General features: G+C 36.1%; 2 protein-coding genes and 1 long non-coding RNA gene across 4 annotated transcripts in view; 1 reads left to right on the top strand and 2 right to left on the bottom strand.

The window, feature by feature from the left end:
- LOC121320731 (prostaglandin F2 receptor negative regulator-like) overlaps window positions 1-1,736 on the bottom strand; it is a 29,357-nt gene extending 27,621 nt beyond the window's left edge. Inside the window, exon 1 of one of the 2 annotated variants that reach the window (XM_041259316.1) lies at window positions 1,342-1,736. In XM_041259316.1, the coding sequence (XP_041115250.1) occupies window positions 1,342-1,387 (46 nt within the window). In that variant the 5' untranslated portion in view covers window positions 1,388-1,736. The remainder of the gene's footprint in view (window positions 1-1,341) is intronic. The other variant, XM_041259315.1, reaches the window with a different exon arrangement.
- On the top strand, window positions 1,657-11,052 carry LOC121320734. Its single transcript, XR_005950872.1, has 3 exons — window positions 1,657-1,742; window positions 10,742-10,836; window positions 10,969-11,052. It is a non-coding gene; the product is annotated as an uncharacterized LOC121320734 (long non-coding RNA).
- LOC121320732 (immunoglobulin superfamily member 3-like) lies at window positions 7,536-16,042 on the bottom strand. Its single transcript, XM_041259317.1, has 5 exons — window positions 14,516-16,042; window positions 12,627-13,004; window positions 10,665-11,099; window positions 10,155-10,211; window positions 7,536-9,975 (listed from the first exon to the last, which is right to left on the bottom strand). Exons 1-5 carry the CDS (start codon window positions 14,577-14,579, stop codon window positions 9,878-9,880), a joined length of 1,032 nt encoding a protein of 343 aa, XP_041115251.1. The 5' UTR covers window positions 14,580-16,042; the 3' UTR covers window positions 7,536-9,877.
- Between the last annotated feature and the right edge of the window lie 8,173 nt (window positions 16,043-24,215).

The raw sequence follows: 24,215 nt of genomic DNA, 5'->3' as shown, positions 1-24,215 counted from the left end.
AGAAAAGGGCTTGTAACCAGGAGGTCACTGGTACAAATCCCAGCTCAGCCAGTGACTCACTGTGGCCTTGAGCAAGTCACTTAACCTCCTTGTGCTCTGTCTTAGGGGTGTGACATGGTTGTAAATGACACTGCAGCTGATGCATAGTTCACACACCCTAGTCTCTGTAAGTCACCTTGGATAAAGGCATCTGCTAAATAAATAATACATACACCCAAACCATCATACAAGATAATTGATATATGTGTTAATATCCCAGATTAACATATGTTATAAAATATTAGAAAACAGTGGTGAAATGTTTAATCATACCAACAATAATGGAGCAATCCGTTGTATAATTACCCTGTTAATAGTCCAGATGTACTAAATGTATCGAAATAGTGATCTAACATGATACATAGTCCACAGACAATAGCCAACACAGAAATTTTAATCTGGAATTTTTTTTTTTTTTTTTAATTAACTTAAAAGTCCCTCTGGATAACACCTGCTTCAAGTACAAACATAATTCGTGCACTGTAGTTTTCTGAAATGTCATACACTGGCAGAAACAGCTGGTACAATAAAGGGAATACTGTACTCGTTTCCATGAAATATCATCTACAGATTGCCAGCTTCTATTTCCATGATTAACGTTGTACATGCCTTACAGTTTACAAACTACCCCTATATTTCTTAACTGGCTCGCTACCCTTTATAAATGATTAACGTGGTATATTTCCCGCAGTTTTGTATTTTGTCATATTCTGCACCGCAATGTAACATGTACCTGTTTCAGTTCTCTTTAAAATCTTTGTTAATCTTGCAAACCTAGTACCAAAAAAAAAAAAATCAGATCCAGTTATCTAGTTGTGTTATTAGCACTGTGTTAAATTACTTTCAGTTGCAACAAAAGTGTTATAATAGCGCTCAATGAACACCTATCTCTGTTTAAATTGTTCAAATGTTACCACATGGCGATTGGTGTTTAATATGTGCATAAACAACGTGAAGGTAGTTTTTCGCAGTCATTGGGTATATGTGCTCGCTGTCTCGTTCACTGTATTCTGGTTTACAAGCTTCACACAAAACCAGAGTAAACGAAAAAGTTTTTTTTCGGTCGGCAAATTGTACTTCAAGCCTTTAGCAGATGGTCAACATACAGTACATGAGGGTATACCAAACGGTACCTTTAGAGACAAGAAGGATTTTGCATTTGATTTGGACTTTCCGCAAAACGAACACATTTTTTTCAGCATAATAAAACTAACAAAAAAACACAGTGAATAAAAAGTACACACACACACATAATATATATTGTACTGGATTTAAAAAAAAAAAAAAAAAAAAAAAACTCACCAAAAATTGTAGATAGGACAAAAAAGCTGTCGAAAAAGCGTTCCATGTTGTCAAGTTGCTCTTCTCTTTCTTGTCTTAAAAAAAAAAAAAAAAACACCGAGGGTTTCCCAGCACTCTGTAGGTGACAATGCAAATGCGTTTGGTTTCAAATTACAATCAGGCAGATTTCAAAACTTTCAAAATTAAAAAAAAGAAACTTAAAAAAAAACCGAAACAATCCCTTCAGTGAGTTGCAGTGTTGTAGAGTACTGTACTATATTGTTTTGTTGAGAGATGTTTCTAAAGTCATTATTCCTTCTTCCAGTTTGGATCGGAGGACTGAAGCGAGTGTGGAAGACGGGGTTTTCCTTTTTTGCTCAATTGAAAAACATTCTCTTCCTCTTCCTTCATTGATAGTACAGGTAAGTCAAAGTATTGTGCAACCAGGCTTAAAGGCGAAGCGCACACTAATAGAAAAGACGAAACAACCCAAGGTTCTTGATTAGAGTGGTGCAGATGACCAGCCCAAAATAAGACGGATCAGTCTAATCAGATTTCACTTAGATGAAAAAAGTGAACATGGAAACGGTCAAATATATGACTAGTGAAAACTGTAAGGTCTACACTCATACCAGCCTTTTAAAGCTAAAAACGCAAAATAATGCCGACAGGGGGTTAGCCTTGAGGGTCGAGTTTAATTATTCACACACATCTTATGAATGGGAATGATGTTAATTACTTTGTTAATATTAAACTTAATATATATATAATTTATATATATATATATATATATATATATATATATATATATATATATATATATATATATTTTTTTTTTTTTTTTTTTTTTTTTTTAAGGGGCTTTGTGGGGTGGGGACACAAACAATTATCATTTCTGTATTACAAATATTTTCCAAATAAGGTCCGGTGATATAACCAGTGTTTTAAATCTGAAGGCAATTGTTCAGAAACATAAACTTACACACACTTAGCATTTTCTTATCTTTCTGAAAAGCCAATTGACAGACATGCCCTGAATACCCAAGTACACTTAGGGGGCTCTAGTGGTCATTATGACTAATCACAGGTGATGCCTTCTCAGCATATATACTGGAGTTGAAATTATATTTCGAATGAAAGATCTTGCTGACTTTAAACGTCTGCCTAACGTCCCATTCTTTAAAAAAAAAAAAAAAAAAAAACATCTGTCAGTTGAACAACAACAAAAAAAAAAACATTTTGGGAAAAAAAGGTAATCCACTATTTTATAATTTTGGTTTTGCTTTGTATATATAAACTACCAAGGAGCTTAAAGAAATATCCTATTGCTGCAAGTTTATTCATGCTAGTTTTAATTTGTGTCACTCTCAAAAGCAAATCAACTGAAGTAGTAAATAGACACCATTGCATTTAATATTTTACTAAATAATAATAATAATAATAATAATAATAATAATAATAATAATAATAATAATAATAATAATAATACTTAATTACCAAAACCTTACTCTTTCTCATGACCAATCATAATATTATATTTTTATAAGACCACTGTCCTTTTTGGCTCCCATTGGTATTACTTTACCTATCTGACATGGAGATGGAACTTGGCCAGTTCCTCCACATTTGGTAAAGCTTTGTCAGTTGTAAAACCCAAAGCATTAATGATACATTTCTTGACTGAAATTTGTCTGGGGTAAAAAGTAGCAGACATTCAGTTTAACTGCCACCAAAACATTTTACAGTGGTATTTGAATTTCATGGACTGTTACATGAGTTGCATAGAAAATGGTGGGATGGTCTTTGTCAAGGAGATAGTAATGGCCCCTGGGGAGGGGGAGGGGGGGTATTCCAGCAGTTGCCATGGTGACACTATACCCCCTATCAATCTTTGTTTTGTGGAAGAGAGCTGTCTGACTGAGATTTCTCAAAGCACATTCCATAGTTCTTTAAAGCAGGCTAAGAATGTGTGTGCCATTTTATTTTTATATATATATATAGTAACCGAGCTTGCAACTCTCTGTGGTTCGTTGCCCCTTTAAAACAGACCCAGGACACAGAAATTGATTTTTCAGCACTTGTGCGCACTTTTAATAACACAAAATCAAAATAAACAAAACAAACACCTAACTCTTATGAGCACTGACTAAAACAAAACAAATTCTAAAGTAACAACAGGACAGCTAAGCTGTTTACCTGTTATACACACAACAAACATCGGTTTAACGCTACCTAAAAATTATTTTTCCTTACGGTTGAACACACTCCCAACCGGGCTCTTCAGTCTTCAGCAGCCCTGAATAGACTGCTTCTTTTCTTTTTATACCGTGCACCTGGCTCGAATTTCTAATGCTAGCCAGGTGCAGGTGACAATTAATTAACTGGCTCAAATGCTACCCAGGTGGCACCGTGAGATTCTTAAAGATTACGATCGGTCCACGTCACACTGTTAATTAATTGTGTGATTGTTAGGTTTTGTGCAAAACGACCAATAGATGGGGATATAAATAATATAATATATATAGAAAGAAATATAGATAATTTGATAGGTGTTTAGTTATGTTCGTCCAACAACACTGTTAAGTTTAAAGATTAATATAATATTATTAATATATATTCATAATGTATGGGAAATTCCAAACTCCCCAAATCATTACAAGTGTTGTATTGTCCTTTTGATTTTAATAATTTGCTTATCTTTTGCCACAGGGCACTAAAGTCTTGGCATCCCCACCACACCTCTTCACAATCAGGTTTGAGTGTTCTTTTCAAAACAATTTTTGGAATATTTAATAAGCAAGGCAAATAATGGATAAATTATACAGAACATTAATATTAGGAAATATAGATGGCATAAAATATCAATTTGAAGTGGATTTAGGAAGATTAAAGCAACACGTATGAAACTACAGCATAACAACACTTAAATAAAAACCATCAGAAAAGTCTGACAGCCCACAAAGCATGCATATTATCAGTGGTCACTGGATAAATACCAGGGAGCAGTGTTAAACAGTCACACAATAAGTGGTTCTTCATGCACTTTAATAACTTCCATTAAATACACTGACGTGGGAATGTGCTGCCAGTTGTAGTGGAGTACTGGTACAACAATTAGTACTTGGGAACTCTTCCTTTTTTGCAAAGTATCATTTACTCTCAATAACAAAAGAACCCATTCATAACCGTTGACGCATTTTTTGCGGATCCTTCACAGTTCCTTTCATAATGTTGAACAATAAAGATAAACCTGCTGCACAGTCAGCCCCTTCAATGCAAGGTACTTGGACATGTCAGTCAGTCAAGTTCTTTTGAAGAACAGGTGTTCTAATGTAAGACATACACTGTCTACCAAGGAGAGTATGTAGTGTCTAAGTGTGAGCTATGTTTAGTGTTGGGCAACACAGTGGAAATGATTGGAACCATGTGGGAGGCTGCCCTTTGAAGAACTGGAGGCCTTAATAACACATTTTCATCTGCACCATGAAACCAGTCTGTAAAACTAAAATCACATCACGCTCCAAAACTGGTTCAATGTGTAGTCTACAATCCTGTCTTTAACCAGACATCACACAAAGAATTACCTGTGTGTATTACTCTTTTGCATAAATGACAGTGTTCTGCTTGCATGCTTTTGCATCAGTTTCAGTTTGAAGGTTCATTTGAGATAATTGGAAGGATTGCATTTAACCAGATTGCAATGCTAACTAGGGCTAACAGTGTCCCAGTTGAGACTGGTTTTATCTTGGTTTGCTGCCGATGGCAACCAACAGGCAGACCAGTATGACAATCTTACACAATGACTTTACTGCTTCCAATCTGTTTTTTTTTTTTTATGTCACTACTTTAATGCATAGTGATCCTTATGGAATATAACGGGATGATAAGACTTTTTAGCAAATTACTCAAATTTCTCTGTCTTAAATTGTTTCATGTTGAATAACGATACTTGCTGTGATGTACAAGGTGCCTATAATTGTATAATGATGGCTTTTTTTATTCAGCTCTAATGAAAGGCCATGCTAAAATGAAATATATTGATACCAAGGTAACAAGCTGGAGGGCAGCCAAGGGAGAAGCTTTTAAACCCAAACTATTTTAAGATATCACAGTACCAGCCAAGCATGCCTCATAAAGGTTGTTACAGATAAAATGTTTTATTAAAGACATTATTTCCTTTCACAGTGGTAATAGTGATCAAAGAGATTTAATAAATGTTTTACCGTAAATATAAAGACGTTAGTGAAAGCGATGACAATGTCAAAGCACTTTTAGGCATATGTCTTAACTCATGGTGCTATTGTATTTTTTAAATTATTCTTAATAATACATTCATGATCAAGGTTAGTAATAAACAACAGATAATAGCAAATGTAGACAAAATAACTTTTTTTTTTTATGTTGGCAATCCAATTTTTTTTTCTCGCTGCCCAAAAATGTATAATTGACCACATCATTGAAAGAGCAAAAACCTCAAACAATTTTAGCTCTTAACATTACATAACACAGTAGTGTTCAACAAGTGTCAACACACTTACTGAAAGCTGAATCCTGCACTTTAACCAGTCACTTATAAAACAGAGGTGTTACGAGAAATGTACTTTTCAGGAATGTGATTTAAATGAACCTGTCTTCACAAGAAATACCATTAAAGTAGCTACTTTAAACTCTTGCAAACCAACAATATTCTCACTGTAGAGAAACAGGCAAAACATCTCTTAATACATTTATCAGCCCAGCTGAATGCAGGAGCACCTGATTCTTTGGTTTCTAAAAAACATAGAAATGGTCTAATTTGTAAAGCCTAGTGTCGTAGAACTGTACTACAGTACATGTAAAAATAAAAAAAGGCATCACCATTTTTTTGGCTTCTTTATGATAAAGAATCATCTGCGTTACTTACTGTATATCAGTGAATCCGGTAGTGGTTTTACAACTGTGGTTAAATCACTGAATGTTTGTTTACACTTATATGTTGTGTCAAGAAAGGTCTCCTCAAGCATGGACACAACACTGAGTATGAACATGTCTGAGACAACAAAATCCTAAAGGCTCTTCACCCAAAGCATGTACAAGGCCATTGCCAGCTATGAGAGACCAAGGCATGGGCCTTGGTTAAAATCATACAAATAATTATTTATTTATGCTTTCTTTCACATTGCTTAGCCTCAGTTGTTTTTCATGGCTGGCTACTGTCCTGATGTACCTTCTGTTTTTAAGACAGGGAGTATGTTATGAGCCATGTACGGTATATGAGTATCTCCGGGAAAAGTAATTAAGCAAGCCAATTTGTCATGTGCTGACTATGATTAAAAAATGCAACTTCAAGTTTCACTCCTGGGAATGATTACTTCTCGTGGTTTGAGTATGCTGCTCTATTGCTGAGTGTTGTACAGAAACACAAACACCAGGACTAATTCACATTACATGTATTGTTTGCTTCCCTTTACCATACAAAATCAGAGGGACTGCAAGGTGGCACAAGTGAAAACATAACTGGTTAAAACACAGGAAGCAAGACTTTTAGGGCTCATGTACTCAGTAGGATTCTGCAGGATTCCCTGCTCTTTCTCATTTGTGTATATATATATATATATATATATATATATATATATATATATATATATATATAGGTGTTTGCATTACAATATAGATAGTGGGCACTGTTTATATGGTCATGCACAACAGTCATTGACAGAAAGGGTGATCATTTAAATTGTAGCTGACAACCCATGCAATTTATGGCTAGCAACAGAGGTCTTAAGATAATAAATACTGTTATGGAGGTTGTGAGAGGTGGTTGGTGGCATGCGCTGAAGCTTTTAGTGTTTGCTAAGTCAACAAACTTTCTTAGGGGTTAATTTTAGATCTTAAGTTCAGCTAGTGATTTAACCGGACCTAACGATAACTTTCGACAGTCTGATATATAAAAAAATATATAAATATATATATATATATATATATATATATATATATATATATATATATATATATATATATATATATATATATATATGTGTGTGTGTGTGTGTGTGTGTGTGTGTATGTGTATATATATATATATATATATATATATATATATATATATATATATATTATATATATATATACACTTTTTTTTGTTTTTTATAACTTATGAAAATCCATGAGATAATATATGTACAAATGTGATGAATTAAACACACTACAACCAAACATATTTGAAAGCAGTTAGTCTAAGCAGCAGTGCCCCCTGCTGTCCATATGTTACATGACTCTGCATGCGCATAAGCACAGAATGAGAGGAAGAGTAATTGAGACTCTCTGAACTCAGACCTCTAATTTAATGCACCGTCAAACCATTCAGCCTCATAATATACATTGCGTGGGGTGGACATAACTACCGTCTAAAATGAATTTAATGACCCAGTGTGAGTCACAAGAAGGAAAAGCAATGAGAGCGCCTTGCAATTAATTTTATTGATGGCACATTGTAGGCATGGTAGTGCTCTCTGAACAATGCAGCGGGGGCAGATTTACAGTACTAAGCTTTTTGTCTTGTGAAAAATGTGTAACACATATAATGTAACAAAAATAAAAATATGTTCTGGATTTGTCAAAGTGTGGATATAGCATGCTGTGCAAAGAACACAAAACATTTTATGTTCTTTTTTAAGAACTTATCCATTAATCATCACTTATGTTTTAAGGCTCAGATTATCATTATAGACAAACAGAAATAGACTGCTGGGCAAGAATAGATCCAAAAGGATAAAAGGCTGAGCTAGGCAGTCAACAGTAGTGATTGAACATAATGCAACTGTATTTTAAGGCAAATAAATATATTTAATAGAGAATTAAATAGAACAGAATGTACAATAAAAAAATAAAATAAAAATAAAAAAAAACAGCACTGTATAACAATATATATGAAGAGGTTTGATTTTACCTTGATGCTGTATGAGCTCATTAAAGGCTGATACATTGATTTGTGATTTATAAAAAGCAAAAACAAATGCGTGAGAGGACTCAGTCAAAGAGAAGCTCTCATTCAAATGTTTTCTTAATGGCCTGTTTTTTGTGAGAAGGAACACAAGAATGATGGAATCATGTAAGCATTATTCCGTGTGTTTTGTGAGTTTAACAGCCATATAGAATTGTAGGGAAACTTCATGATTTTCTGATGTGCTTCAATGCACATGAATTTGTATTCCGGGAATCCTCACCAATAAAGTGGGTGGTAATTACAGTGTATACAAAAGTACTTCAGGGATAATAAATAAACATCTCTAAATGGAGAAGGCAGTGGATTGTTTCATGTGACCAAACAAACGAAAAAGCAAGGAGCAGTGTTTTGGATTTCTTCATTTTATTTACAAGTTGAGGCAATGCCCACATACTCAAGAGGGCAGCAAGATGCAACAAAACTGCAATTCAAAAAGTTTGAATACAAAAATTATTAAAAAAAAAAAAAAAATGTCATTAATGAGTACAAACACAACTTGTACAAAATTATTCTTACAAAAGAGTTTTAAACCTGGATGCTTTCGAGTTACACATGGCATCAATGTACGTTTTGTTATCCTATAACATATTTTCATCCTCATCAGTGCCATATTATTTTGTCAACAGCTTGAGGGAATGCCAAGCATATCATGTACATAATAGAAAACAGCTAGTGGTTTAGTAACACATTGTCAAAACACAAGGCTTGCTTATGGAAGGAGTACAAATGAGTTGTAAAATATAAGGTGTGTATACTGTGCATATATTTACCTCTCATGACACAAGTCTAGGTGGACATACATTAATCAAAAAATAACCACAAGATACCTAGGAAGCTGAGTTAGCAGTATAGGCACATAAACACATAATAGTAGCTTTGCTATCCCATGGTTCCATGTTTTTTAATGTAATATTTGGGGGTTTAACATTGAATAACTTTTTTAGTATTCAACGCTTAACGTATTCAATGCTTTTCACCAGATCTCATTTGTCATTCTTCCTTGCATTCATTCAAAATTAACAACAGAATCACACTATTCCAAAACACTGCCACGCTAAGCAAATGCAGAGCTTGAACTCAACTGTTTATTTACATTTAAACATACTACGCCATCATTTTTTCAATGTTTACTGCAGTCTTTAAGTAAGTCCTATTTTTTTAAAGAGGTCAAATGTCTGTTAATGTTACAAAACTAGAACCAAACAACTAAGTAATATATTTCAAGTTCTCTGAAGCACACTCAAGGTGTTTGTTTCTCATGATTTTTTTTTTCCTTTAAGAAAATAGGAGTTAATTAAAGACCATAAGTAACACTTTGAAAATATGGCATATTTTTTAAACATGAAAGTTCACGGAGGTCTGTGTTTATTCCACTCTGTATTCATGAGGGTGGAATAACTACACTACTCCATAAACATTAATGTAGTATCTTATAAACCTAAACATTACTTGGACAAATCCTGTGACAACAAACCCACTTTCTCCTAAATGTCCTGTTTAAATCCCTGCATGTGAGACCACTGCACACAGTGTTAGTTGTTTTTGCCTGTTGTCATCCTTGTTCTGCTTGTATTAGATCACAAAGAACAGGATGATCAAGACATAGTAGGCCCAAGAACTTGTTAAAGATACAACATCTGAGCAAAGACTGCTAGCCTGAAGAACAATACCTGCAAAAAAAAAAAAGTTTAATTAAAATCTGTAGAAAAAAAATGCACAATATTAATTGTACCGATTATTCTTTTTTTTAAAACAAATCACAGTAAGAATATCCAGAAATTCGATACACCTGATAAGACCTGGCAGGGACCACTTGTAACCCTGTTTATCATATTTATAAAAGACTTACCATGTGCATGCAGGGGCTGGAATGTTTTTTTGGGGACTGACGAATCAGTGGTGTACTCTAGAGAAAACAACGTGGAACAATTGAGATTAACAATTTCAATTGAAACAGTTTGAAGACAAACAGGTTCAAAAGTAGGCTAAAGAAAATTTGAAAAACAAAACAAAACAAAACAAAAAAAAAACAGTATAGACACAAACAGGGTACCTGACATGACAGATGTTTCCTATTGTAACATGTGTTAAATTTCATTTCAGTAGTAACTGTTTTGGTTTGGAAAAAGAAAATAATAATGAAAAATATTATATGCCATCGAAAAACACTATAGCTTCCTATAATGTACTGCTGTATATATTATAGAATATTTTAGAAAACTATAGTGTTTTTGGCCAGTGCTACAGTATTTCTTTATTTGTGCGCCATCTATCACAGTCATTTATACACTTTGTTATTTTAATAACATGTAGAGAAGTAGGCAATTAAATAAAAGAAAATACAATACTACACATTTACCTGACTCTTGGACATCTGCCATTGGCGGCCTCTGCTCCACAGTGACCTTTGTGTTTTCTGTCTGTTTTACTGATAAGGGATACCAGGACTCATCCGGATCCTGGATCCACTCAGTTGCCTCACAGTAAATCTCGCCCTGGTCTGAATGCTGCAGCTGGAAGATGGTCAGCTGGTATGTTGTCAGACCACTTCTGTCCATGCGCAGGTGCCCTGATTCAAGTCTGCGGTGAAAAGCCGTTCCAGCCCGCAGGATGAATTCTCTTGAGAGAGTGACGATCTCCAGGTTCTCTCCTCCTCTCTGCAGGAACCAGGAGATGGACAGGTGCGTGTGCTGGGAAGTTCGCTTCGACACGTCACAGGACAGACTGAGGGACTCTCCTGCAGCTCTCCGAACTGATAGAGCTGAGATTCGGGCCTGAAGTGTATCTGGAATGACTAAATAAACAGACATAGCCATCTGATTAACAATGTAAATGTGTGTATTTGTGTGCAGTATTTAAACGTTCATAATACGGAACATAATACATCGTTATTACCATAATAATAATACATTACAAAAAAACTAATACATTCGTTGGCACTTTTTAAAAGTCACTATACAGGTGTAGTGAAGCCATAATTAAAATGTAATCCCAGCATATGCTGGGAAAAAATGTTTCACCAAAAGAGAGGTTCTGGCTAGTGTTGTTTTGCTTTATTTAGAAGAAAATACTGCAATTTGGTTTAACCATTTAAAAGATGTTTGTATAAGAGATTTTTTTTTTAAATGTATTTATACAATGTTCACCACTATCATTTAGAAAAACGGACATACATTAATAGTAAAATCTGTTGGCTGCTTTACTAGACTGAGTAAATATTCCAACGATAACTTGCTTGGTTTCCGACCCTGTAATGTAAGGAAGGCAACACCATTAGAGATGTTGCTATAAGGGTCAGTGTCCCCTGTCGATGTGATGAGATGAGGTTAAAAGCTCTGTAGACGAGCCTGGTTCTTACATTGATGCTGGGTCTTGGATCAATGAGCTTAAAGGGGGGGAAGAGGGCTACAATGCATTTGGTGAGTTGAAAATAAACATCTCGTCTACAGACATATTGCACTGTAAAGCCAACACAGAAACAGAAAGAGGACTTCTGCAAATATTTAAGATGCCAACTGAGATTACTGAGATTTAATATCCCAAACATTCTTAATCACAATTATGCTCTGTTTCCATGGCGAGCAGCTGTATGGCAGCTGTGTCAGGCTGTTTAAACTGAGGCACCCGGATCACTGGAAGTTTATGACCTCATTTTTCCTTAGCTTGACTGTCTGTCATTCTAAGAGGTTATGGCTGCTGTTGACACACTAGGTTTTTATGTATATTCATCTCTGGGCTCAGTGATCATATCCCTGTGTCTATTGGAATGTGGGTTGGGGCAGAGCTATAGTAGTTGAAATATGTGCCAGGCAGCTGGTGTATGACCCCAGTATTCTGTCATCACATAAGCTGATGAGGATGCCAGGATCATAAGTTAGAGTTTGTTTAGGTCAGTTGTGCTGCATAGCTATGGCAAACAATGGGAAATTCAGGATGAAAAACAAAATCATCCCTATATAAAAAAGCTCACTCTGGTAAATGCACAAGAATGCTGACGTGTACCATGCATTTCTCACACTTGTATTGGTTTACAGTGCTTTACTGTGTTGTTTTTCCATACTTGACTGATTTATCTTGCTTGGCTATACTGTACTATAAACTAATTTTATACCACAGCAGAATGCAGACTACAGCAGAACAGCACTTAAAATGCTGTTATAGCAAGCTGAAAATACTATGTTGTTTATTCACCTGACACAGAAAAAAAGGCAGGAAAATTAACCTTCCTGCAGGACACTACAGCTTTAAAACAAATAAACAAAATCCAATGGACAAGAAGGAACTACATGAAGAAAAATCTGGCTTGATTTCAGCACCATACCTGTGAGGACTGTCTTGTCACTGTAGGCTCCGTAGTAGACAGAGTCTGTATTGGGAGTGTAGCACTCGTACTCTCCTTGGTCGTGCACTTGTAGTTTGGTTATGTGCAAGAGCACTGAGTCTGTGCTGGTTCTCTCAATGTAAATGTCCTGCATTCTCACTCTGTGCCGATAGAGAGCGTATGTGAAGTGAGGGTCTGCTGTGCTCACAATATGGATCTCCACACTGGGGGAAGCAGGCCGATAAATGGACCAATGGAAGTTCTGTTTTGGAGTGCCTTCGTAGCCTCTCACTTTACATGACAGAGTAATATGAGAGCTTTCTGTGCGGAAAAGAGGGCCTCTCTGTGTTTCTACCACCCGCTGCCCAAAGTGAACACCTGAAAAACACAATATTGAATCATATGTGCTGTGTCTGTGGAGAGGGCTTGTATAGTACTTGGCAATTGTTAGACTCTTAACTCATGCCAGTCTATACCTCCAGGACCACCTTTGAATCAAAGCTACCTGTTTTAGGGAAATCCTATTAGCAATAACTAAACCCAGTGGGGCAGATTAAAGAGCAAGTAGCGGGGTTCCGAAAAATATTGCATTATACATCCCAACGTGTAAATAATGGACCTGTCATTTTTCTTTTCATTGTTAACATCCTGAGAACTTTTTACACACAACTTTTAAATCTGTTTCAAAGCTCTTTTCAAAATGGCCGCTCTAGATCGCTGGGGTTTGAGATCTGTCCTCGAAATCACTACAGGGAGAGTGTACCACATCACGGATCGTTATTGCTGTGTTACCTGTTTGACAATGTGGGCAATAATCCTTACACTATCAGTGCACTAGAGTGAACATTTTAAAATAGACTTTAAAGCGCTAAGTGTAAAAAGTTGTCGGGGTGTTATTAATGTAAGGAAAAATTATGGTACCTATTTGAACAGTTGTAGCAACATGTGGGGACGTGGAACGCTGTATTTTTCAGAACCCGGCTACTTACTCTTTAACATCTGCTTCACTATGTCCAGTTTGCACCATATTGTTTCTTAAATTCAATAAAATGTTTACCGTTCAAAATTATGTGTATTGTAACCAAGTATAGCGCTGTCTCAGATAATTGATTTTGCTGCTTTATAGTGACTCTTTTGAAACTATAAATTGCCTACACATCAATTTTACATCAATTTGCAAAACATATGGCAAGCAAAACAAATTAAATTAATTTAAAACTAATAATAATAATAATAATAATAATAATAATAATAATAATAATAATAATAATAATAATAATAATAATCCTGTTAAATATACTGGTACCTAAATGTTAATTTGATGCAGTTTTATGACAGTAATAACTATACTCTTTAAAAGTATTCTACTAAAACTTCTATAGTTGAATAAATATATCTGGTTTTGTCCTAGGCTGGTCTCAACACACAGGTGGTCTGTACCAAGACAAAGGCTGAGAACCACAGCCCTGATCAATTCCAAACACCTTATAAGCACAGAGAATGGAAGCATGTGTTCTCCATACAACTTTTACATAAACTTGTTTCTTTCCTTGGATTTTACTTTCAAATGCATCATTTTAATTTCTTCCTATGCTGCTCCAAAAAAGTGCATGTTACATTTCTCCAGTGTTGTTCTGCAAGAAATTACTCAGAAAAATAACTGCAACATACTAAACTGTTTCTTACTAGATTTCTACAGTTATGAGAGGCAACTGCATTTGCCTTTGCACAAAATAACACCCTTAACTGATGCACTGTGTTGTGTACTGTACATTGTTAAGCAATTAAATGGACATCTCAAAACTGCCAACAATACACTTCACCAAATAAACTAATACATACATGTGATGCAACTTAGAAGGTAAAAATAATTGATAACAATAACTTACCACAAAATGTCATGAAGAAAATGCCTGCAAACATCAGGTCAACCTTATCACCATACATCTTCATACTGTAGTCTGAAATCAGCAATACTCTGCTGTATCTCCTCCACACACAGCACACTTTATAGAGCTGGAGCTTTGCAGGGCTGGGTACTTTGAGACAATGAAACCTGTTGCAAATAAAAAAGATAGGCTCAAGGAGATTTCTTGTATGATTGGAGGTATCAACAAGTTGCTTAAAGTTTGATTAAAGCTGTTTGTAATAGCTAATCCGGTCGTGATTTGACAAGCCTAGTTTCACAGTGGTACAATGGCTTCATTTACTGGTCAAAAAGAGTTAATTAAGTCAGTAAGTTCTGTGTTTGAACTTTTTCACAGTAATGATCAGAGGGATATGATTCATGATTTGACACTTGAAACATTAGTTCTATGGCTACTGTTTAGTCACATATTTGCACGGCTTTGATTACGCCAGATGACTTGTGCTTTGATGTCTTTAATTGCTAAATTATGTGAACTGTCGATATTGTTATGATTCATATAGTAAATGCATATCAAATTGTTTTGTAAACTACAGGCATTTGAATGGTTTCCAAATTAAGTAATTCTGAATGTAATTAAAAAATCAGGCCTCAAAAGTAAGTCACACAGAGAGCCAGCTTTAGATTTTTAACTGATGAGGCAGCTGCAGTACACATCAACTTAAGCTTTAGTTCAAGTACAGAGGAAACCAAGTAGAATTAAAATAACCTGGTTGAAGTCCTGGCAAGTAAAAACCTCGGAACTACATATTGTGGGCAACCATTGCCCTGCATTGACAATCTGAAAAGGAACCATCTTAGACTATAACCTAAAAGGTGGCATGAACTAAAGGCTTCAATTCTTATTTGAGTGCCTGTGAATGTTATCAGGATCCCTTTCATCTTGGAAGTCTTTAGAAGATATCAGGTCAACAATAGCTCTCTTTTTATCTTGTTTTCAGTTTCAGTGTGGTTTAATTTGATATTAGAGTTGGTTTTTTGTGTTATTTCTACAAGCAGCAGAGTGGTAATGAGAGATTACTGCAGACAGTGTTTAACAATGTGATAAGTACAGTCTGTTGTTTCAAATGAAACTAATAAGCCCCCTTGTTAATGCATTCCAGTGAGTTTTGGTCTTTATAAATCAAATCTGTTTTTGTTTCTGTGTGTTTTGCACCAAACAAATATCAAACAGTTAGTTAACATAAATTTAAATTCTGTGGGCCCAGTTCAATTCCCATATCATGTACATCTATTCACTGCACAGGTTACATGTCTCAACATGTATTTTCATTTTAAAACATGGTTTCTGGTCATACAGTAGGTTAAAGAAATGTCTGTTTGCAGGCCTTGCTTTTTGACAGTTTTGTAGTTTTTGGGGTTGTTTCACCTGCAGTGAAAATGTTGTGACCCCCCCCGCCCCCTTCAGGGCCTTCTTTTCTGTCATTACCAGCTGCTTCCTCAATTGACACACTTCAGTCAGGAACATGCTTTTTGACCCAGAAGACACTGCTGAGGTGCAATAAGTTAGTACACGTTAAAGACATGCAGGGGGGGGTTCTGACAATTGAGAAAAATGGTTTCCTCATTGCACCTTGCCATCGCCACCATTTCTGTAAATGATGTATATAAATTACATTGATGTTAACCTGTATTTAACCATGTTTCTTCAAGATGAGCAGATCGGTTTACTTGTGGTCAGTCCACTTGTGATTTACAAGTCAAAATGGTGTTTCAGATTGCTTGAGTTGGGCCCACAGGATTTAAACAAAGATTTATGTTAACCAGTTGTTTTGTTTGTTATTAATTTTAGACTTGAGGTCTATATTTTTTAAACAACTCTTAAATAACTTTGAAGTTGATCTGCATCATGGGTTTCAAACACCAGTCCTCGAGTGCCCCAGGGTCTTCTGGTTTTCATTCCAACTTAACATCTCAATTAACTTAATTGATCTAATTATTCAATTGGACATGTTTAATATGTTTTCAAGGTCTTTTACAGTTAATTATTTAAAGGTACACGACCTATAAAACATTTTGAGGCCTGGAGAGAAGTGTTAAATTTATACAATTAATCAAATAATTAGACCAATTATGTAATTAATTACTGGAATGTGTTTTTTTTGTTTGTTTGTTTGTTTGTTTTTTAACAAGGTTTAACTCTGTCATGTGAAAACTTCAGAATGTTATATTTTTGTCAACCCACAGTTCATTTAATATTCTTTATTTGATTAACTATGCTATATATTTCTTCATCAGTTAATAATAGGACTCCATTAAACAATACTATAACCTTTTCAAACTTTAATAAGGACAAAGTAATCATGTTATTCAGGTAGTATTTCAATTTCACCAGTACTGTTTGCAGTTTAAACATGCACGTTCACTTACAGGGAGATTGTTATGAATTTTAGCACCACTAGGGGTCAGTCAAGTGCAGTCCGCTCTCTTCTAGTGTCATCAAGCATTTGTTTTCCAGAATGGTGTGGTATTATGCATAAAACCCAGACATTGTTTCCACATCGCCCTGGTAGTACCTTATTATCTTGAAAATAAGTCCATACACACTAAGAATATTGGACTATATTTTAACACCATGTTGTGTGTTATTGCTTTCATGTCACTAACTTAAAAATAAAATACATGGCTATGTAAATTTTTTTAATTGTTTGTTTTACTGCAGTCATAATCTGTGAACAGAAAATGTACTATTCCCAAAACAAACAAACAAACAAAAAAAAAAAACAGCAGTGTAACGATAACAGACATACTACCTATATTAGAAGTTATAGAACAGAACAGACACAAATAACAATGTGTTCAAATGTCCCACAGAGAGCATTGTTCATTGTCATGACTATATAAACCATTTACTGTCTTCAAATTGTGATATAAATGAGTTAGAAGTGTATGCAGATGAGAAAAAGGTGTTGTCATCGTTGAAGTGCCACTGTCACAATGCAAATTAAAATGCCACCAAACCCTCTTTGTGAATTAGAAAAAAAGCACTACTACTTTTGGAATAAAAAGACCATTTTACTTTTTTAATTTACTTGACATTCGATTTTCTTTTTGAAAAGAATGCTGTTGTAATTGTGGCATGGTATTCACTGTCCAAACACAGACACATGCTTTAAATTATACCATGACCCTTGCAATGGCTAATCTTTTAAACAGGAGGTTAGAGATCCATGGGCTTAAAGACTCAACAGAACAATCTTGTTTTTTTAAACTTCCTTTTTTTTCCTTTAGGCATAATGCCTGTTCTTTGTTTAAAAGCTAAAAAAATCTTCCCAAATAATACATACTCAACAAACCTCTGATTTTATGGAGGGACTCGTTAATTTTGTGTTTTTAAGCAGTCTCACTCAGTACATTAAAGTATATTTAAACCACTCAAACTCTTTTAAATCTCATTTAAATCATTTAAATACTTTTAATACAGTATAAACATTTTTTCAAGGTTTGGTATAATGTTGACCCTATTGCTGCACTAGCATGTTATATTAAAAAAAGGCATAGCATTAATACAATGTGGTATAAGTACAATTTAAATTACATTATAATGCAATAAGCTTTAGTTTAACTAAAAAATAATATGAGAGAAAAAAAAAATGGTTACCTTGTTTTGAAATTCCCACCACTCCTGGACTTGTCCAAGAAACCTGTTACTTCAGTTTAAACCAAATCCAAAGCCGAATGTTGGCATGTACCAACCAGGTCCAAGGGAAAGGGGTGAAAGACTCCACGTTTCAGAAATGTATTTTACATTTAGTTGGTTGTGTTTATCTTTTGTGTTTCTTCTGCTCTTTTGACTTGTACTGGATAATTCAAATATGCAGGAAAAGCGACCACCCCTGAATAGCAACAGGGGTGTTAACATGTGAAACAGTGCATTGAAGCAGGCACAGCACATGCGGACATCCATTCTTGGGAGGGGGGACATGAAGACCCTCCTTATTGTGTGACATCCAGAGAATTGTGAAGCGTGTGGTGCAAGGTCACTCGTAAACCTTCATCGGAACACTTTATCACTTCCAATTGGAAATTATAACTATTATCAGATGAACAGAGAAGAAGCAAGAAGTAAAAAAGATAATAATCTCTGGTAATGTGCAGTTGTAAACTGATCTGAAAGGAGCCACTTACTTACGCAGAAACTATTACATATTGTACATAGAGGTAATGTTGGTAATTATTAGTATCTAAAAACAAAACTGTTTTTCATCTTCTTCTTATTTAGTTATTTAGCAGACACTTTCATCCAAAGCGACCTCATAACTGCCTCAGCAGGGTCACCTACAATAAGACCTCGGTCTCATCGAAGGGACCAGTGTATTCAAATATGTCAAATAGGGTGACGAGTGATATTGATTTGAAAAGAATAATAAAGCATAAAATGCACCTCATTGTATATAGTGGGTACTTCATGATTGGACTACTGTAGCTGTTCCATGAATATGGATGGACAAATAACGAGCAAGCTTGAGTGGGCCAGTGGGTAGTTTACAGACATGCTCCTGAGTGAAATAAACACAGCTGTCTATGAACAATCAAGAAGTATTCTCTTTGTATAACAACTTAACATTGCTACTTTGAAACACCAGTGTCTTTAATGGCCAAAGTGAGTAAACTTGAATAGTGTTGAACCTAGTGAAACCTAATAAACTAAGGCAATAACAAGTGTAGATATATAATTATACAATTTATATATATATATATATATATATATATATATATATATATATATATATATATATATATATAGCGAGAGAGAGAGAGGGGAGAGAGATTTTGTGGTTGTCTTTAATGTGCTACTTCTGACTCTACAGGTACAGGCCTGACAGTCACCTTGTGGTTTTTTTAGTGTTACTGTCAAAGCCGGGGGCCTCATTTTGTTTATTTCCTTTACATTTGTCTAACATAAATATATAAATATAGAATGGATTCCTATTAAAGCAATTAGGAAATGGCTCCCCTTTGGACCCCCAGAGGAAGGCACTCTTTTAGGCCGCTGCTCACTCTGGTGAATACTGTGAAATAAATTAGATAAGCTGATGACAATTAAAGTTTCAAAAATACTTTTATAAACAAAGCTGAAATAAACATTAACACTATTGATATACTCTAGATATATTTATACTGTACGTAATAATTTCTTAATTATTTTATCCATCTTAAATGTTGGAAAAATATGTGTGCCCTTTACAGTTGACAAACTCTTACATGTCTGAAGTGCATTACTAGGCTACTAACTGCTAGAGCTAAAGTGGTCGAGGTGTGAATGCAAGCGCAAAAAAATGTCATCTTTTTTCTTCGGGTGAGGTCCTAGTTCTACCACACCATTGATCAAAGCTGCTATCAAAGACTCTTTTATGCGTGTATGAAGTTTCTTCATGTTCATATTGTATAACCACTTGTTTCAGTTAATGAGGATAATTTATATAGGGTGACATTAACAAGAGGAATATTAAACTGGCTTGACTGTATAAGGTATAATCAGTTTATTGAAGTGTTGAAAATAAATACATTGGGCCCTATTTAAGGGGTGAGGGTGGTGGATCGAAATGCTGCAGCTGTTTAAATCATTGTTACAGCTCTATCCCTTTGTGTGGCAAGAGTATGACCCTCATAAATGTTCACTGTGATAAATTAGCATGTCAAATTAGAAATGTTCTTATGTTTATATAATACATTAACCATGCTTTATATTTTTTCTTTTTTTTACCATGCAAATGGTGTGGATATTCTTATTCTTCTGAGTAAAAATTTCTAGGACTGTATAAAACCACCTAATTAAAAATGAAAACCTAATTTCAGAAAACCTACATGGCGTAATTTGATGATCATTAAAACAGTTGCAAACGGCTGCTGCAGCAGCCGACATAATCATACATTCTTACCAAATCACATCCAATACATCTACTCGCATATTGAAAACTGGAATGAACTTTAGATGTGTGAGGCTGTGCATGGGACGAACAGGGTAACTGTAAAGCCATCCCAGTGAACTCTCACCATAATAATCAAGCGCTGTTTGGTCCCTTGCACTAGATTGAGTGCTATGGCTGACTTTTAATATTTAGGTCTTGGACTTGGGAACATAGCTCTTCCCTTTTTTTTTTTATTAAATGTTAGCTAGCGTAGTTCGGGGGGGCGTGCAGCAGGGGGCTTCCAATTTCCTGTCAATTAGTACCTATTTTCTATTTAAGCCCTGATCACTTGCACATTCACTGTCTAGTGTTTCATTTTCCTCCTCCTCCCCTCCTCCACCTTCTCATACATGCCTTCGCATTGGTCGTCTCTGGGGCGCAAGTGATCTCACTTCCCGACCTAAGGGCAGGCTTCAGCCTCCCTTGACCTTCAGGGGGTTCTCACCATGTGAGTCAGAGTGGACCTCCGGCCACATTCTGTTCTTTCGCAGCTCCTGCGCTTATCTTGCCTCACTCAAGGCTCTGTTCTATACTCTGTCTCAGTTCGGGACGTGGCTACTCATGCTCGAGTCCCATATTAACCTTTATGCCTTGTTCTTATCTCAGGTCCCAGGCAGCGTGAAGTCTCGGCCAGTTGGGGGTCTAACGAGCACCCCTTTACAGAAGTCTCAGATGCTGGGTCCCTCTCCCTCTCTATCTCCTTTCGTGTCCCGGTCTTCCAGGACCGTCTTCCTCTGAGGGGCGGCTCCCCGAGTCATAACCCTCATATGTGTTTTCAGTTGCTGGGTCCTTCAGCCCTGGGTCGTGTCGGCATCGCCACCCTCAGTCAGTTATCACTTTCTGTATCCTGTCTTCGGTTACTGGGTCCTTCGCCCCTGGGCTTGTGTCGGCATCGCTGCCCTCAGTCAGTGACCATCCTTCTATCCGGTTTCGGTTGCTGGGTCCTTCGCCCCTGGGCTTGTGTCGGCATCGCTGCCCTCAGTCAGTGACCATCCTTCTATCCAGTTTCGGTTGCTGGGTCCTTCGCCCCTGGGTTGTGTCGGCATCGCCACCCTCAGTCAGTGACCACCTTCTATCCTAGTTTCCATGTCCATCTTCACTGGTCTGCTACTAGAGTGGGCCTCGCCTGCTCTTCTATCCTAGGTCCGGTCCTTTCTTGCCAGCACTCTGTCCTACTTACCGCTCCCTTCTGCTTCTTCTGCCCTATCCCTACCCCCCAGTTCACGTCCCGTGAATTAATCATTTAGCAGACACTTTTATTCAAAGCGACTCACAGAGACTAGGGGTTGAACTATGCATCACAACTGCTGCTGCAGAGTTGCTTACAATAGGTCCCCGGTTTGACTTCTTATCTGGACGGAGCACAAGGAGGTTAAGTAACTTGTTCCAGGGTCACACACAGTGAGTCAATGACTGGCCTGGGAATTGGACTGAGAACCTCTGGTATCAAGCCCTTTTCTTTAACCACTGAGCCTCCCCTTTTGTAATTGTTATACTCTTTACTGAAAATGCACTTCTTTGATTATGTAACTGTAAACGCTGGCTGCTGTTTTTGTGAAGAGTTTTGAGATGGTTTCACAGAAAGTGCTATAGAAATGTATATGCATTGTTTTTCAAAGGTTATGTGCATGACTATAATGCAGTTCTCATTTTCGAAAAGTTTTCCATTTTTCCTGTAATTTATTTAGCATTTATTTTTCTGATTGTGGTTTAAGGTGGAATTTGCGGTAGAGTATATTAACAACCCTATTTCAGATCTTTTGTTGTGGTAGGTGAGTTTAAAGCATCACAGAAAAAAACTGATTACGGTTTAAGTTTCTTGTGATATAATTGGGGGGAAAAGTGCATCAGCTATTTAAAATAGATATCTGCAAAGGTTTTACAGTGAATTCCTGCAAATTGTCTTTGTTGATTACAATCTTTGTTTTTCGTAAATCTAGGAAACTGAAACCATCTATTTCCACTGCATGTCTCTGCTTGGTGATTTCATTATATGCTATCAAACACGCATGCTTGCACCACCCCCTTGTTAAGCCCTATCAAGATCCTTTGAACCACTCCACTACACCATGTTAAAAATGGCTTCAAAAGTCATTCTGACCTCCGGCCTGTCTGCACTGAAACCACAACCATCTTTTTCACAAGCTGTTCTCCAGATGAGATAGGGGAGACATATATCCTCATGTGGCAGGTGCAATGATATAATGTTATTTTTATGTTCCTGAAAGATGTGGATCACTGATTCAAAGCTCTTAAGTGACCCAAATCATTCCAAAGAAGATCAACTGAATGAAATTGGCTTGCACAGACATACAGGGGATTACATAGAATCCATCCCAGTCTAGAGATGCTACTTTGTCATTTATTATCTGTCAGAGATACAAGATATGCCTTGGTCTCTTCTAAAACCAATTTTCTTCACATTGTTTAGAAACAGTCAACATGGGCCCACAGGTACTGAATTTTATGAAATTTAAGACAATGCTCTTTAATGAGCAACCAGATACAAGCATACAGAGTATCATCATTCATGTAAAAAACAAATTGTACAAATTGCTAAATTTGATCTACTATGTCTTACTAGAGGAAGAGTGTTGCAGGGAGACAGGCTAATGGATTCACTCTGATGCACCAGCTGTACTTAAATAACAGTGCCACACCCTCTACAATCTGTCTAAAACCAATGTGAACTTGACTGTGAAGTCTGGCATCGTGTCCAGTGATTAGTCTTTTCTAAGTTTCTAATCACGTATGTTGCGTAAATACATGCATTACCCCTGGTATGTTTCATCTGCAGTAAGATACATGTTTACATAATGGAGAGTAAAATTAAAATTAATACAATCCTTTAACTGCTGTGTACAACTGGACAGTACTACAACTGTATGTACAGTAATACAGTTTTTCAAACAGTTTGTCATGTATACCTTTTTTTTCTTGGTACAGTATTAGATTTTACAGTAGCTACCGCTGTATACCAGCATATTATCTGGCACTTCTCTTTTCCCATGCAATGTTGTCTTAGACAGGTTTTACTACACACTGGAGGCTACAAACTCTGTAATAAGTTGAATTAGGACGAGTAACATGTTTTACAGTTTGTAGACTTTGAATCATACACACGTATTAGCTGATCTATTCATTGTTAATGTTTATATATCTCTAAGTGTTTATTTTATTTGTATATTGGAATGTTCCAGGCTATATTTTCTTCTTAATCCAATGTTGCGTAAGACAAACCGCAAACTGGAAAGCAGCACAAGCATTTCGCAACTTCTCAGAATGCTCTTCGGGCTCTGGTCATTATCGCTGTTTTTCTGATGAAGCTAGCATTCATTTTCTAATTTGGAGGTAAGCAATCAAAAATGATTACTTTTTAAATGATGGGCATTCTCACAGCGAAATAAATGATTCATAAAAGCCACCTTCGCAAAATTGGTAATTGACTATGTTGTTTAATGACTCATTAGTAAAAGCATTTGTGAAAGGATATCCTGACGATCCACCTCATGTTTCTAAAACAAGCGCCCCCTTGTGTGATGTAATTAGTCTGTGCACACTTTTATTAGCTTAGCCCAAGTTAATTCTGCAACTTCAGGCGGGGAGAACAAAAAACACGATTTCAGTATAATATAGAGCCCTGATTAAATGACATTGCTTTCTGGCTGGCGATCGCATCGGGATGCTACTGTCCAGAGAAAGCCCACTACCAATGTAATGCAGCGGACTTCGGTTCCCACAGACAGGCGC

This window comes from Polyodon spathula, chromosome 9 (genome assembly GCF_017654505.1).
Source record: "Polyodon spathula isolate WHYD16114869_AA chromosome 9, ASM1765450v1, whole genome shotgun sequence".
Lineage (NCBI taxonomy): Eukaryota > Metazoa > Chordata > Actinopteri > Acipenseriformes > Polyodontidae > Polyodon > Polyodon spathula.
This window is presented reverse-complemented; position numbering and strand designations above follow the sequence as displayed.